At 45.3% G+C, this 13,656-nt stretch overlaps 1 protein-coding gene across 2 annotated transcripts in view; it reads right to left on the bottom strand.

The window, feature by feature from the left end:
* Positions 1–800: 800 nt before the first annotated feature.
* Positions 801–13,656, bottom strand: part of LOC110502095 (zinc finger protein GLI2) — a 116,628-nt gene continuing 103,772 nt past the window's right edge. For both annotated transcript variants that reach the window (XM_036959175.1, XM_036959176.1), the window contains 5 exons: positions 8,929–9,078; positions 7,915–8,079; positions 7,433–7,711; positions 5,238–5,583; positions 801–5,023 (listed from right to left, as the gene is read on the bottom strand). In XM_036959175.1, the coding sequence (XP_036815070.1) occupies positions 2,700–5,023; positions 5,238–5,583; positions 7,433–7,711; positions 7,915–8,079; positions 8,929–9,078 (3,264 nt within the window). In that variant the 3' untranslated portion in view covers positions 801–2,699. The remainder of the gene's footprint in view (positions 5,024–5,237; positions 5,584–7,432; positions 7,712–7,914; positions 8,080–8,928; positions 9,079–13,656) is intronic.

Below are 13,656 nucleotides of genomic sequence, written 5' to 3'. Positions count from 1 at the left end.
ACTCTTGGCATTCTCTCAACCAGATTCACCTGGAATGTTTTTCCAACAGTTTTGAAGGAGTTCCCACATATGCTGAGCACTTGTTGGCTGCTTTTCCTTCACTCTGCGGTTGAACTCATCCCAAACCATCTCAATTGGGTTGAGGTCGGGTGATTGTGGAGGCCAGGTCATCTGATGCAGCACTCCATCATTCTCCTTGGTAAAATATCCCTTACACAGCCTGGAGGTGTGTTGGGTCATTGTCCTGTTGAAAAACAAATGATAATCCCACTAACCGCAAACCAGATGGGATGGCGTATCGCTGCAGAATGCTGTGGTAGCCATGCAGATTAAGTGTGCCTTGAATTCTGAATAAATCAGACAGTGTCACCAGCAAAGCACCCCCAAAACATCGTACCTCCTCCTCCATGGTTCACCACACATGCGGAGATCATCCTTTCACTTACAAAGTGTCGCACAAAGACACGCTAGTGTCATCAGACCAAAGAATGTATTTCCACAGGTCTAATGTCCATTGCTCGTGTTTCTTGGCTCAAGCAAGTCTCTTCTTCTTATTGGTGTTCTTTAGTAGTGGTTTCTTTGCAGCAAGTCGACCATGAAGGGGTGAGTCACGCAGTCTCCTCTGAACAGTTGATGTTGGGATGTGTCTGTTACTTGAACTATGTGAAGCATTTATTTGGGCTGCATTTTCTGAGGCTGGTAACTCTAATGAACTTATCCTCTGCAGCAGAGGTAACTATGGGTCTTCCTTTCCTGTGGCGGTCCTCATGAGAGCCAGTTTCATCATAGCCCTTGATGGTTTTTGCAACAGCACTTGAAGAAACCTTCAAAGTTCTTGAAAAAATAAAGAAAAAACATTGAATGAGTAGGTGTATCCAAACTTTTGACTGGTACAGTATATCAATCTGTATCGCTGAAGTATCACGTAAGATCTGCAATAAAATGTCACGTTAATTTCCAGTTGAGCCGACGTCTCCGCAACAGCGGGAACATTGCCTCGCTCTATAGTTATTTGACATGAGGATGGTTTTCATGGTGTGTAGAATTCATTAGGGTGGGTGCTGAAGAGTTTAGATAACGACACTTTGCTTTCATGTGTCCCAGAGGGACGAGACCATGTGATTTCAAAGGAGACACAAAACAAGACTTTGGTTAAAAAAGAAAAAACGTGGATACTGTATTTGAAATGTACAAAAGCTATATACAACACACACACACACACACTCACACTGAGCATAGCCAAATGAATGAGCAGTATACCTATACATACTATAAGGCTACTTTAAGTCCAGGAAACAAACTAAATAAAAACTTAGGAGTTGCGGTATCTCATTGTCTTTGATATGATTCGTAATCAAAGTAATACATTCCTTATTTGAATCTCCATATAGTCCATGTCTAGCTCAGAACTCAGGGAAGAGGGAGGGGTAATGAATCCACTAATTAGTGTGTGATCATGTCCACAGAGAACACATGGAGTACTTGCATATTCCTTTAGAGATCGGATTCCTCCAAGACGTTGCGAGGCATGGGGCTCCGTGTGTATCTTCACAGACTGACTGACACTGAGGCAGATCTCTGTCCTTTTCAATCATACAGTCAGACTGACAAGGAGGAGGGTCCATAGAGGGTTCGACATTTTTTAGAGGGCACTTGGAGGATATTTTATACAGTATGACTGAAAGGGGCCATCTCCTGTTGTACGCCAGGGTCTGGTTTCCCAGATACAGATTAAGCCTAGTCCTGGACTAAAAATCATTTTCAATGGATAATCTCCACTAAGCATGGGTTGTAGTCCAGCACTAGGCTTAATCTTTGTCCGGGAAACCGGCCCTAAGAGCTTGGCAAGGGAACCTGTTCCACTGCAAGTTCCTCTATACACGGATAGATGAAAACAATGTAGCATCGCAATGTTAAATAGTGGCATCATACTGTAATCGGCTTGCAATAATTACGTCCCTTCAACATAATTTAAACCACGTACCTTACAGTATATTTATAAACATGATGGAAGGTTGTAATGAGAAATGATATTCTAATATTTTCATACGCATTTTTTCTTGGCAACATTGTTACATGTATGTACGTTTTATGAGTTCACATATTACTCAAACTTGATCTTTTTATCAAGGCACTTGGTGAACTGCTTTCAGTGCACTGCTTTTTAAAAGGTAACAAACATCAACAAATACTGAGCAATGGACACATTTGCCAATGTATTTTTATACCCTTGTCTATTTTTATTCGTAGATACAAAGTATGGCTTTTTAAAACAGTGATACAAATACCCCTTATGTCTTTACTACACTTACTTTATCAACATAAACACTACTTAAAATGTACTTGAGCAAATATTACATATAACTGGATGAGCAAAGTCTCTTTACAGGCCGGTAGAGATCGACATTCTCCTGATAAGTAACTATTTCCATAAGGTGTTGTTACATATAATCAGAGCTTTTATAGTACAATTTTCCTGATGCTTTCTTGAAATGGTCTGAATATACAAGAGGGGCATCCCAATAATCTCTCCTTCCTCCTGAAGTGTGCACTACTCCCCACAAATGTAAAAGCATTGGATAGGTGTAGGCATGGGCCAGGGGGAGTTTCCATTCACCAATCATTTCCTTTGAAATTCATGAAAGGAAGTGAACACGTGAACACTTTGGGAGAAAAACTATTGCGATGCAGCCAAGGCATTAGCTCATCATGTTGAGGAACTTACTCTCCTCAGCCAGGGCGGTCAACATGGAGTTCATATCGCCGATGGCCATGTTACCGATCCCTGCTGGCACAGAGGCCAGGGTCACAGAGCTACGGGGGGTGGTGAGCCTGGAGGAGTTCTGGGACAGACTTGTGAGGAGCCCGGGGCTGAGGGTCCCCGACATCAGGCTGGAGTGGTCACCATCATCCAACATGGCATCAAAGTCAATCTGGGCGTGCTCCACACCAGAGGAGTCCACGGTGCTGGTGACCTGGTTGACCCCTGGGGATACCATGGTAACGGCAGTGCCTACCAGTGCCTGGGGTGTGCAGGGGGACATGGGGGAGTCGAAACTCAGGTTGTTGTTGGACTCGAACATGTGTATCTGGCCAGTGTATAACATTGGAGCGTTAGAGTTGGAGTTTCCCTTTTGTCCCACGTTATGTGCTGCGGTGCGGCCTGGCTTCTTTGGACTGGCCTCAGAGGTGTTGTGATTGAAGTCAGACTGAAGGAAACGGTTCTGCATCGTACTGCTGGATCTTACATGTTGTCTGGACATAGACTTGGTCTCCATGGGAAGCCTGGGCTGCATCCCATCTCTGGTTCCAGTATGGACGGCTTGCTGCTGAGGCGTACTACTGTAGTTCAGCTGCTCAACCTGATTCATGTGAAGGGGATAGCTTTCAACCTGAGTCCTTGATCTGTAGTTTTGAATATCTGGATTATGTGTTGCCATTACTCTGCCATTGGGCAGTGCCATGCCGTTGTAGTTGGGTCGTAGGCTGCCATTCCCAGATCCAGAGTTAGGGATGGGGACAATGTCTTGGCCGTATCCCTGCTGGGGACTCATCTGCTCAGTATAATTCATGCTGCATGGCTGCCTCTGTTGCTGTTGGACAGAGTTGATCCTTTGGGCGTTGCTTCTTTGAGTGTAGCCTTGTAGCTCCATGTTCTGGCTCATAGGCATCACCTGCTGGTTACTGTTACTACCCATACTACCCTGGAAAGGCCCACAGTTCTGTCTCTGCTGAACCACTGCCAGGTTGTTGTTTCTGAGGAGGTTCTGCTTGGTGAGTCTTGAGGTGCCTGTGGCGTCCACAGTCCCTGAGCTGACCTCATTCCACTGCACTGGCATGTTGTTTTTGTTGTTCATACGGGGTGAGGTTGGGTACTGCTGTTGCTGTGATCCAGAACCAGGGCTCATCTTGTAGAGCGTTAGGGGAGCCTGGCCTGACTCAGACAGGGGCATGTTGGTATCCACCATGGCCATCCTCCTTTGCCCATAGAACTGCTGCTGGGGCTGCTGGGAGGAGGTCATATTCCCTTGGACCTGGAAGCCGTGTGATTGGCTGTTGGTGTAGTCGACGGGGCCTGCTGATTGGCCGGCGCCAGTGTTCTGAGACCTGAGATACTGTACGACATCATCAGGCAGCACCATGTCCTCGTCCCCTGCATGGTCCAGCCCGTCCACAGCCATGGTCTCCATCACCACATTCTCTGAGATGCTGGGGGGCCGCGGGGTGAAAGGGTGGCGGTGCAGACTTCCGTCGGATCGTGTGTAGCCCTGCATGGCCAGGCCCCGGCGATCAGTAGAGGGAGGAGGCATCATGGAGTTGGGGTTCATACTGTTCATGCTGTTGTAGCGCTGTACCCTGGGCAGGGACAGTGGGTCCAAGGTAGGTCTGCGGACGGGATCGCTGGCTCGCCGTGGCAGGTTACCAGGGACCTCGTGGGGCATCATACTATGGTTACTGTAGCCAATGTCGCTGCAGCGTCTGGGCACTGCTCCAGCAGGGGGCTGGAACAGGTTGGAATTGGAGGAGCTCTCCCTCTCCTGGGAGTGGTCCCCGTACAGAGCCATCCTGGTCCTGAGGCTCATGCGCTCCATGTTGGGCAGAGGTGTGGGTGGAGCTCCTCCGGTTGCGGCAGCATACTTGGCCTTAAGATGGTAGTGCTGAGCCGGGGTGAGGCTGAGCAAACTAGGGCCGTTTCCACCAACCCCTCCACACTGGCTGGCCTCGCTGGATCTCCGGGACAGGTCTGTGGAGATGGGGTCGTAGGAGTCGGCTGAACTGATGTTGTTGTGGCGGTTGCTGAACTGCGAAGCTTCAGAAGAGCGGCGGCTGGAGTAGCAGGGGGAGATGCCCGAGGAGCGGCGGCTGGTGTAGGCTGAACTGGCAGTGCTGGTGTTGCTGTACCGGCGGCCCTGCTCATTCAACTGGTTTAGCATGGTCACCTCGCATGATGACAGGTCACCAAGACGCTGACCAGGGTAGGGCCCGGGTGAAGCGATCATATTGGAGTTCTCCAGAAGGGAACCTGAGGAACCAACAAGAGGAACCACATTAGAACGTATAGGGCAAAACACCTTTCCTGGTATCTAAGGCTGCTTCAACAAATTCCTCCCAACTCCATCTCTCCGATTGTGGATGAACGCAAATAATATTTTTCTGCCTTGTCATTGTTTATTAAACTTTCAGCATTATAACAGTTCTTAACAACAGTTATCAAAAACTCTATATAAAACTCTTACCAACAGCAGGAATAGGAGGCAGCTTGGTGTTGGTGTTCCGGATCTGTGGACCAGAGTTGGCCCAGGGACACGAATCCCTCACATTCTTCAGCCTCTCCTTCTTGATGTTCTCCAGCTTGATGGTGATTCCTCCCCCTTTACGGAGCCCAAGCCCCACCCCTGCTGAGTTGCCGTGGGAGAGGGTGGAGGAGTCCACCATGGGAGCGTCATCCAGTGCACTCAGCTCCCCAAAGCTTCCCCCGCTGTGCAAGGCCATCTCTACTCCACTGTCATTGTTGTGGGCACTGCCAAGTGGCGATGGCTCACTGCTACATGACGAGTGACCGCCAGGGCTGGATTGATACGTCTGGAGAGGAGGACAGGATATATGGTTTATGTTAGACACCAGATCAAGCCTATCAAGGGCTTCTCATATTACTAAGTTGAACTGAGCTGAGCCAAACCAAGCTCTACTGAGTGGTTTCGTTCAGGTTGGCTTGTTAGTGTGAAAAGGGTACCACGGTCAGACCAATTCAGGGCATGGTCATTGTAAAAATATGCTTAAAGTATGTACAAGCTGGATGTAGAAGCCTAAGTGTTGTTGTTTCTTAGTTTACTCCAATTAGGGGAGGGGTGGTAGGGTTTTCGGGAAATAATAAAGGAAAATATAATTTTAAAAGATATATATATATATATATATACACATTTATGTATATATATTTATATATATGTGGGTGTGTATGTATATATATATATTTACAAAAAAAATATGGGGGATTGGAAATGATGTAGACAATTACACTGATGGAAGCTACAATCTATCTGCAATATCTAAATATAATATAAAAATAATAATAATAATAAAAATGCTAATGAATTGTTCTGTGTTTTCTATATATTTTCACACTATGAGGTTAGAATAGTACTGTGAAATTGTGAAAAATATGTTAATGCACTTTTAGTGTAAGGCCTGACATTTCAGCCTGTTTTGGTGGGATGGAGTTTTGGCTTGCCTTGTGACATCACCAGGCAGTACATTTGTTATTAGACCAATAAGAAAGAGTTCCAAACCTCTCTGCCAATAACAGCTAGTGTTCAGTTTCCCCAGACCACACACAGACCACTCCCAGACAGTCCTAGCAAAATTCTTGCTTGAGAAATTGCTATTTGCTAAGAACCTATTTTTGTTCCTTTTTGACCATTTTAATTGAAAAGGATCACAGTAAGGTACTTAATTGTTACCCAGAAATGATTTGATATTGAGAAAAAAACATCTGTATTGGTTAAAATATAAAATACTGGAATACAGTTGCACAATTCTGATTAATCAGGTATTTAAACTCTTTGCCAAACCACAAATTAAATAAATGATGTAGCATAGCTATAGTTTCATAATCCTATTTATCATAGATGTGTTGGATTCATTTACAAAGGAAACAAGTATATTGTGGAGCGATGGAGGGATACTGTGAGTCTAATCACAGTCAAGTGTTGATAGTGATGAATTCTGACACAGACTGAACTAGAAAGAGTCTTGATCACAGCTTGATTGCTGACACTATTTGTTCCACACACATGCTGAACAGTCCCGTTCTTTGAATATTAATTTGATAATGACTTTTATCATGGCCCGACAGACATTACCGTCAGATCACGTAGGCCACAGAGGAATATAACTGAATAAACTCATGCAAAAACATCAAACTGTAGACAGTACAGTATAGACTTTTAAAACCAGAAGCGCTTGGAAAGTGCTCGGTGTAATCCTCTATTCTTTCATACATAAAGGAACAGAGTAGTGCAATTTCAAATGTACAGATGCAAAATTGACATGCAGAGTTAGAAAGCATTGAAATGAAAGAGAAAAAGTGGTGGTGCTTACCTCAGAGATGCCTGTCCGTTAGGGAAAGTGTTAAAGAAAGAGAAGCACATTCAAGTAGTGACCAGAGAGGTGAGTTGGATTAGGAGAAAGGTAGACCATCAGCAGGTCAATTGTCCATCACAGTTAGCGTGAAAGGTGATGGGATAGATGGTGAAATGCCTGCATTTGAGTCACAAGACTCAAATAACATAGAATATGTATGAATGGTACTGATAGGATTTGCATTGATAGTTTAAGTAGTTAGTAGTTGAGAGGATTTGGACAATAGTCAAAGTCAATGCTTTGTTAAATAATTAGTGGTGATGACACATTGGAATGTCACACCCAGTCTTACCATTGAGTTCTCGGTCTTGATTGACTTGACCTGCAGGCAGTCCTCCACTCCTCTAGTAATGCTGTTGGCCTCCATCTTTCCATCTATCCCTCTATCACTCTGTTTGGCATTTGCCTCGTTCTCTCCATTTCCCTTGGGAGGACCCCTGGGAGGCACATCGCCACGTTGTTTCTTGGTGACGTGGGCCTCTGGTCCGTGAACCGTCTTCACATGCTTCCTGAGAGAGCTGGGGTCTGTGTAGCGTTTAGTGCACCCAGGGATCTTACAGATGTAGGGTTTCTGGGAAAAATAATTTAAAAGTATGTCTTATTACCTTATCATGCTTATGTTGATTACTGATTTCTTTCATTGTCTTCTGAAAATGCAATATATAAAAACAAAATTAATTTAAATGCACATTAGTTGATTTAAATAATGGCAGTGGGTATATACTGATGTCGCTCAAAGTATGTCTTTGAGGTGATTGTCTATAAGAGCCTTACCTCATTGGAGTGTGTGCGGTTCTGGTGCTTGGCTCTGTCTGAGGCGTTGGAGAAGGCTTTGTTGCAGCCCTCATGTTCACAGACGTACGGCTTCTCCCCTGTGTGGGACCTCAGGTGGGTCTTCAGGTTCTCCAGGCGAGAGTAGGCCTTACAGCAACCTTCAAACTAAAGAGAGGGAGGGAGGGAGACAAAGGTAAGTTAGACTCGGAGACTCTTACACGTATCACACAAAAGTATTTGCTCTTAGAGAAAAATTACTACTACACGTATTCAAGCTAAGTAAGAGACCATGGACAGCTTTGTTGAAACAAAGCATCAAAGCTGGTCTGTGTTTAACTTTGGTATGCTACAATAGGCTATGCATTGATTTGGTATTCCTTCAGAGCGACATACTGTACTGGGCACTGTGGGTAATTGACAGTTTGTGTGAGATGGGATCAAACTATATTCGCTCAAAAGTGGACATAAAAGACCTAAGATCCTCCCTTCAAAAACACAAGACTTGCTAGAGAGGGAGATAGCCGGGGGTGAATGAGATGCATGTGGGATTTAAAACTAAACTCTTTACACTTTAATAACTAATATCCTTCCCTCCTGTCAATCAGCCTTGTGAAGTCTCTAGTCAGAAGTATTTTAATGGACTGGACTCACAAGGCCTCATCAATGAGCTTTGAAGCTGAGGAAACTACACTCTGAATGTGATCATCATAAGTGGACTGCATGCTACAGATGAAGCCCTTAGGAATTCCCGGAAAACTCATCTAGATGGAGAGGAAGGATCACTACTGGTGAGAAATAGGCTTGGAGTGAAGAAATACAGTAAAGTTACGGTCAATAGTTATTATAGGGTGCAAAGCATAACCCTATCTAAAGGTAGGACTTGTGAAGAAATGTGTTTAATACAAGGAGAGATAGTTATGTGAGTGGCTTATCCATGACCTATAATAGAAGGCTCTGGGCTTATTGAAATAATGTGTACATGCCCAGGTGCTAGTTGGGAGTTGGAGTTCTTACTGTGCATTTGTGTGGCTTCTCCCCAGTGTGTCTCCTCATGTGGACCACCAGCATGTACTGAGCTTTGAAGGGCTTCTGTTCTCTCGAGCACTCATCCCAACGGCACACAAACTCTTTCTTCTCCCCATGGATGTGGTCGTTGTTGATGTGCTGAAGAGAGAACAGGGGAACATGGGGTTACATGGGAGTAAAACACAGCCGACACATCCATGTATCTCAACTTGTTTCAGGATATGATCTTCTCAATCAACTGTCAGACTGTCTTTAAAGCGGTCTCTTTCCTGCTCATTCGAGGTGTGTGTGTGTGTGTGTGTGTGTGTGTGTGTGTGTGTGTGTGTGTGTGTGTGTGTGTGTGTGTGTGTGTGTGTGTGTGTGTGTGGAGAAGTGAGACATTTAGTCAGCAAAGAGCTTGTGAGAGCAGGCCTCCCAAACATCCCTCTCTGAGATCCCTTCCCTTCCCCAAGCCAGACCACGAGTGACAACGCCATCCATCATGGCTAACAGTTTGTCTACAACTCACATTGTAGACAAAGGGTTGTGACTGTTTTGTCAGGTCCTGTGTCTCACACACACACAATGTTTTCTCAGGCCCTATATGTGTCAGAGGGAGGGGACTTCCTTAACTAACCGGAAGAGGAATTAGTTATGGGACAGTCACACCTGACATTTACACACATCTCCTCCTCTCTCTTCCTCAGATGCACATGCTTCAACAGCTGATTATATTCTTCGAGGAACACGGTGCACCCTCCCAAAGAACACGTTGCACACCCCCACCCTCATTTTGCCCTCAGAATAACCTCAATACGTTGGGTCTTGGACTCTACAAAGTGTCGAAAGTGTTCTACAGGGACACTGGCTCATGTTGACTCCAATGCCTCCCACAGAGGTCAAGTTCGCTGGATGTCTTTTAGGTGGTGGACCATTCTTGATACACACGGAAACTGCTAAGTGTGAAAAACCCAGCAGTGTTGCAGTTCTCGACACAAACCGCTGCGTCTGGCACCTGGTACCCCCCGTTCAAAGGTACTTCAATCTTTTGTTTTGCCCATTTACTCTCTGAATGGCACACATACACAATCCATGTCTCAATTATCTCAAGGCTTAAAAATCCTTGTTTAACCTGTCTCCTCCCCTTCATCTACACCAGGCCTGGGCAAAGGCCGACCCGGGGGACCTGATTCAATATGGTCCGCGAACCTGATTCAATATGGCCCGCGAACCTGATTCAATATGGCCCGCGAACCTGATTCAATATGGCCCGCGAACCTGATTCAACATGGCCCGCAAACCTGATTCAACATGGCCCGCGAACCTGATTCAATATGGCCCGCGAACCTGATTCAACATGGCCCGCGAACCTGATTCAACATGGCCCGCGAACCTGATTCGACATGGCCCTCGAACCTGATTCGACGAGGTAAAGGATTTCACCTATTTCTCCTTGTACCTGGATGAGAGCAGTGATGCACGTGACACGGAGCAGTTGTTGATGTTCTGACGAGGCAAAATCCCAGACTTTGAAATGACAGAGGAGCTTGCTTCAGTGCAGTCAATGAAGAGCACAACCACAGGGAAATATTTATTGGAGGTGGTTACTAAGTGTGTGGCAAAGCTGGGACTGAGTTTTGAAAAGTTATCCAGTATGACTGTGCCCAAACTTGACAGGAAAAAACGTTGACCTTTTGAAAAGGACACAAGATCAAGTAGCAGAGCTTAACCCAGATCAGAAATTATTTTCCTGCATTGCATTATTCATCAGGAGGTCCTCTGTAAATGTGTTCTGAAAATGAGCCATGTTGTGGATACAGTCACTAAAGTGGTAAACTTCATAAGAGCAAAATCTAAACCACAGGCAGTTTGTCTCACTGTTGGAAGAGACAGGGTTGGGTCATGCAGATCTCCCCTACCACACAAACGTGATGGCTGAGTTTGGAGAAGGTGCTTAAAAGGATCTGGGACCTGAAGTCGGAGATTGATGAGTTTTTGCAAATGAAAGGAAAATGATGATTTCTCTCAACTGCAAGATAAAGAATGGTTGGCTGATTTTGCCTTCACCGTGGACATCATGGCCCTCATGAATGAACTGAATTACAAACTACAAGGAAGGGCCTTTTAGCACATCAGATGTACAGCCTTGTCAAAGCCTTCAAGGGAAAATTACTCCTCCTGACCCGCCAAGTAGAAGCCAACAATCTCACCCACCTTCTGACACTACTAGTCTGTTCCCTATCAGATGACCTTCTGACACTACTAGTCTGTTCCCTATCAGATGACCTTCTGACATTACTAGTCTGTTCCCTATCAGATTACCTTCTGACACTACTAGTCTGTTCCCTATCAGATGACCTTCTGACACTACTAGTCTGTTCCCTATCAGATGACCTTCTGACACTACTAGTCTGTTCCCTATCAGATGACCTTCTGACACTACTAGTCTGTTCCCTATCAGATGACCTTCTGACACTACTAGTCTGTCCCCTATCAGATGACCTTCTGACACTACTAGTCTGTTCCCTATCAGATGACCTTCTGACACTACTAGTCTGTTCCCTATCAGATTACCTTCTGACACTACAAGTCTGTTCCCTATCAGATGACCTTCTGACACTACTAGTCTGCCCCCTATCAGATGACCTTCTGACACTACTAGTCTGTTCCCTATCAGATGACCTTCCGGCACAACTAGTCTGTTCCCTATCAGATGACCTTCTGACACTACTAGTCTGTTCCCTATCAGATGACCTTCTGACACTACTAGTCTGTTCCCTATCAGATGACCTTCTGACACACCTAGTCTGTTTCCTATCAGATGACCTTCTGACACTACTAGTCAGTTTCCTATCAGATGACCTTCTGACACTACTAGTCTGTCCCCTATCAGATGACCTTCTGACACTACTAGTCTGTTCCCTGTCAGATGACCTTCTGACACTACTAGTCTGTTCCCTATCAGATGACCTTCTGACACCACCAGTCTGTTCCCTATCAGATGACCTTCTGACACTACTAGTCTGTTTCCTGTCAGATGACCTTCTGACACTACTAGTCTGTTCCCTATCAGATGACCTTCTGACACTACTAGTCTGTTCCCTATCAGATGACCTTCTGACACTACTAGTCTGTCCCCTATCAGATGACCTTCTGACACTACTAGTCTGTCCCCTATCAGATGACCTTCTGACACTACTAGTCTGTCCCCTATCAGATGACCTTCTGACACTACTAGTCTGTTCCCTATCAGATGACCTTCTGACACTACTAGTCTGCACAACTAGTCTGTTCCCTATCAGATGACCTTCTGACACTACTAGTCTGTTCCCTATCAGATGACCTTCTGACACTACTAGTCTGTTCCCTATCAGATGACCTTCTGACATTACTAGTCTGTTCCCTATCAGATTACCTTCTGACACTACTAGTCTGTTCCCTATCAGATGACCTTCTGACACTACTAGTCTGTTCCCTATCAGATGACCTTCTGACACTACTAGTCTGTTCCCTATCAGATGACCTTCTGACACTACTAGTCTGTTCCCTATCAGATGACCTTCTGACACTACTAGTCTGTCCCCTATCAGATGACCTTCTGACACTACTAGTCTGTTCCCTATCAGATGACCTTCTGACACTACTAGTCTGTTCCCTATCAGATTACCTTCTGACACTACAAGTCTGTTCCCTATCAGATGACCTTCTGACACTACTAGTCTGCCCCCTATCAGATGACCTTCTGACACTACTAGTCTGTTCCCTATCAGATGACCTTCCGGCACAACTAGTCTGTTCCCTATCAGATGACCTTCTGACACTACTAGTCTGTTCCCTATCAGATGACCTTCTGACACTACTAGTCTGTTCCCTATCAGATGACCTTCTGACACACCTAGTCTGTTTCCTATCAGATGACCTTCTGACACTACTAGTCAGTTTCCTATCAGATGACCTTCTGACACTACTAGTCTGTCCCCTATCAGATGACCTTCTGACACTACTAGTCTGTTCCCTGTCAGATGACCTTCTGACACTACTAGTCTGTTCCCTATCAGATGACCTTCTGACACCACCAGTCTGTTCCCTATCAGATGACCTTCTGACACTACTAGTCTGTTTCCTGTCAGATGACCTTCTGACACTACTAGTCTGTTCCCTATCAGATGACCTTCTGACACTACTAGTCTGTTCCCTATCAGATGACCTTCTGACACTACTAGTCTGTCCCCTATCAGATGACCTTCTGACACTACTAGTCTGTCCCCTATCAGATGACCTTCTGACACTACTAGTCTGTCCCCTATCAGATGACCTTCTGACACTACTAGTCTGTTCCCTATCAGATGACCTTCTGACACTACTAGTCTGCACAACTAGTCTGTTCCCTATCAGATGACCTTCTGACACTACTAGTCTGTTCCCTATCAGATGACCTTCTGACACTACTAGTCTGTTCCCTATCAGATGACCTTCTGACACACCTAGTCTGTTTCCTATCAGATGACCTTCTGACACTACTAGTCAGTTTCCTATCAGATGACCTTCTGACACTACTAGTCTGTCCCCTATCAGATGACCTTCTGACACTACTAGTCTGTTCCCTGTCAGATGACCTTCTGACACTACTAGTCTGTTCCCTATCAGATGACCTTCTGACACCACCAGTCTGTTCCCTATCAGATGACACTACTAGTCTGTTTCCTGTCAGATGACCTTCTGACACTACTAGTCTGT

The sequence above is a fragment of the Oncorhynchus mykiss genome, chromosome 22 (assembly GCF_013265735.2).
Source record: "Oncorhynchus mykiss isolate Arlee chromosome 22, USDA_OmykA_1.1, whole genome shotgun sequence".
NCBI lineage: Eukaryota > Metazoa > Chordata > Actinopteri > Salmoniformes > Salmonidae > Oncorhynchus > Oncorhynchus mykiss.
The sequence above is the reverse complement of the archived record's forward strand: the minus strand, read 5'-3'. Positions and strand labels throughout refer to the sequence as shown.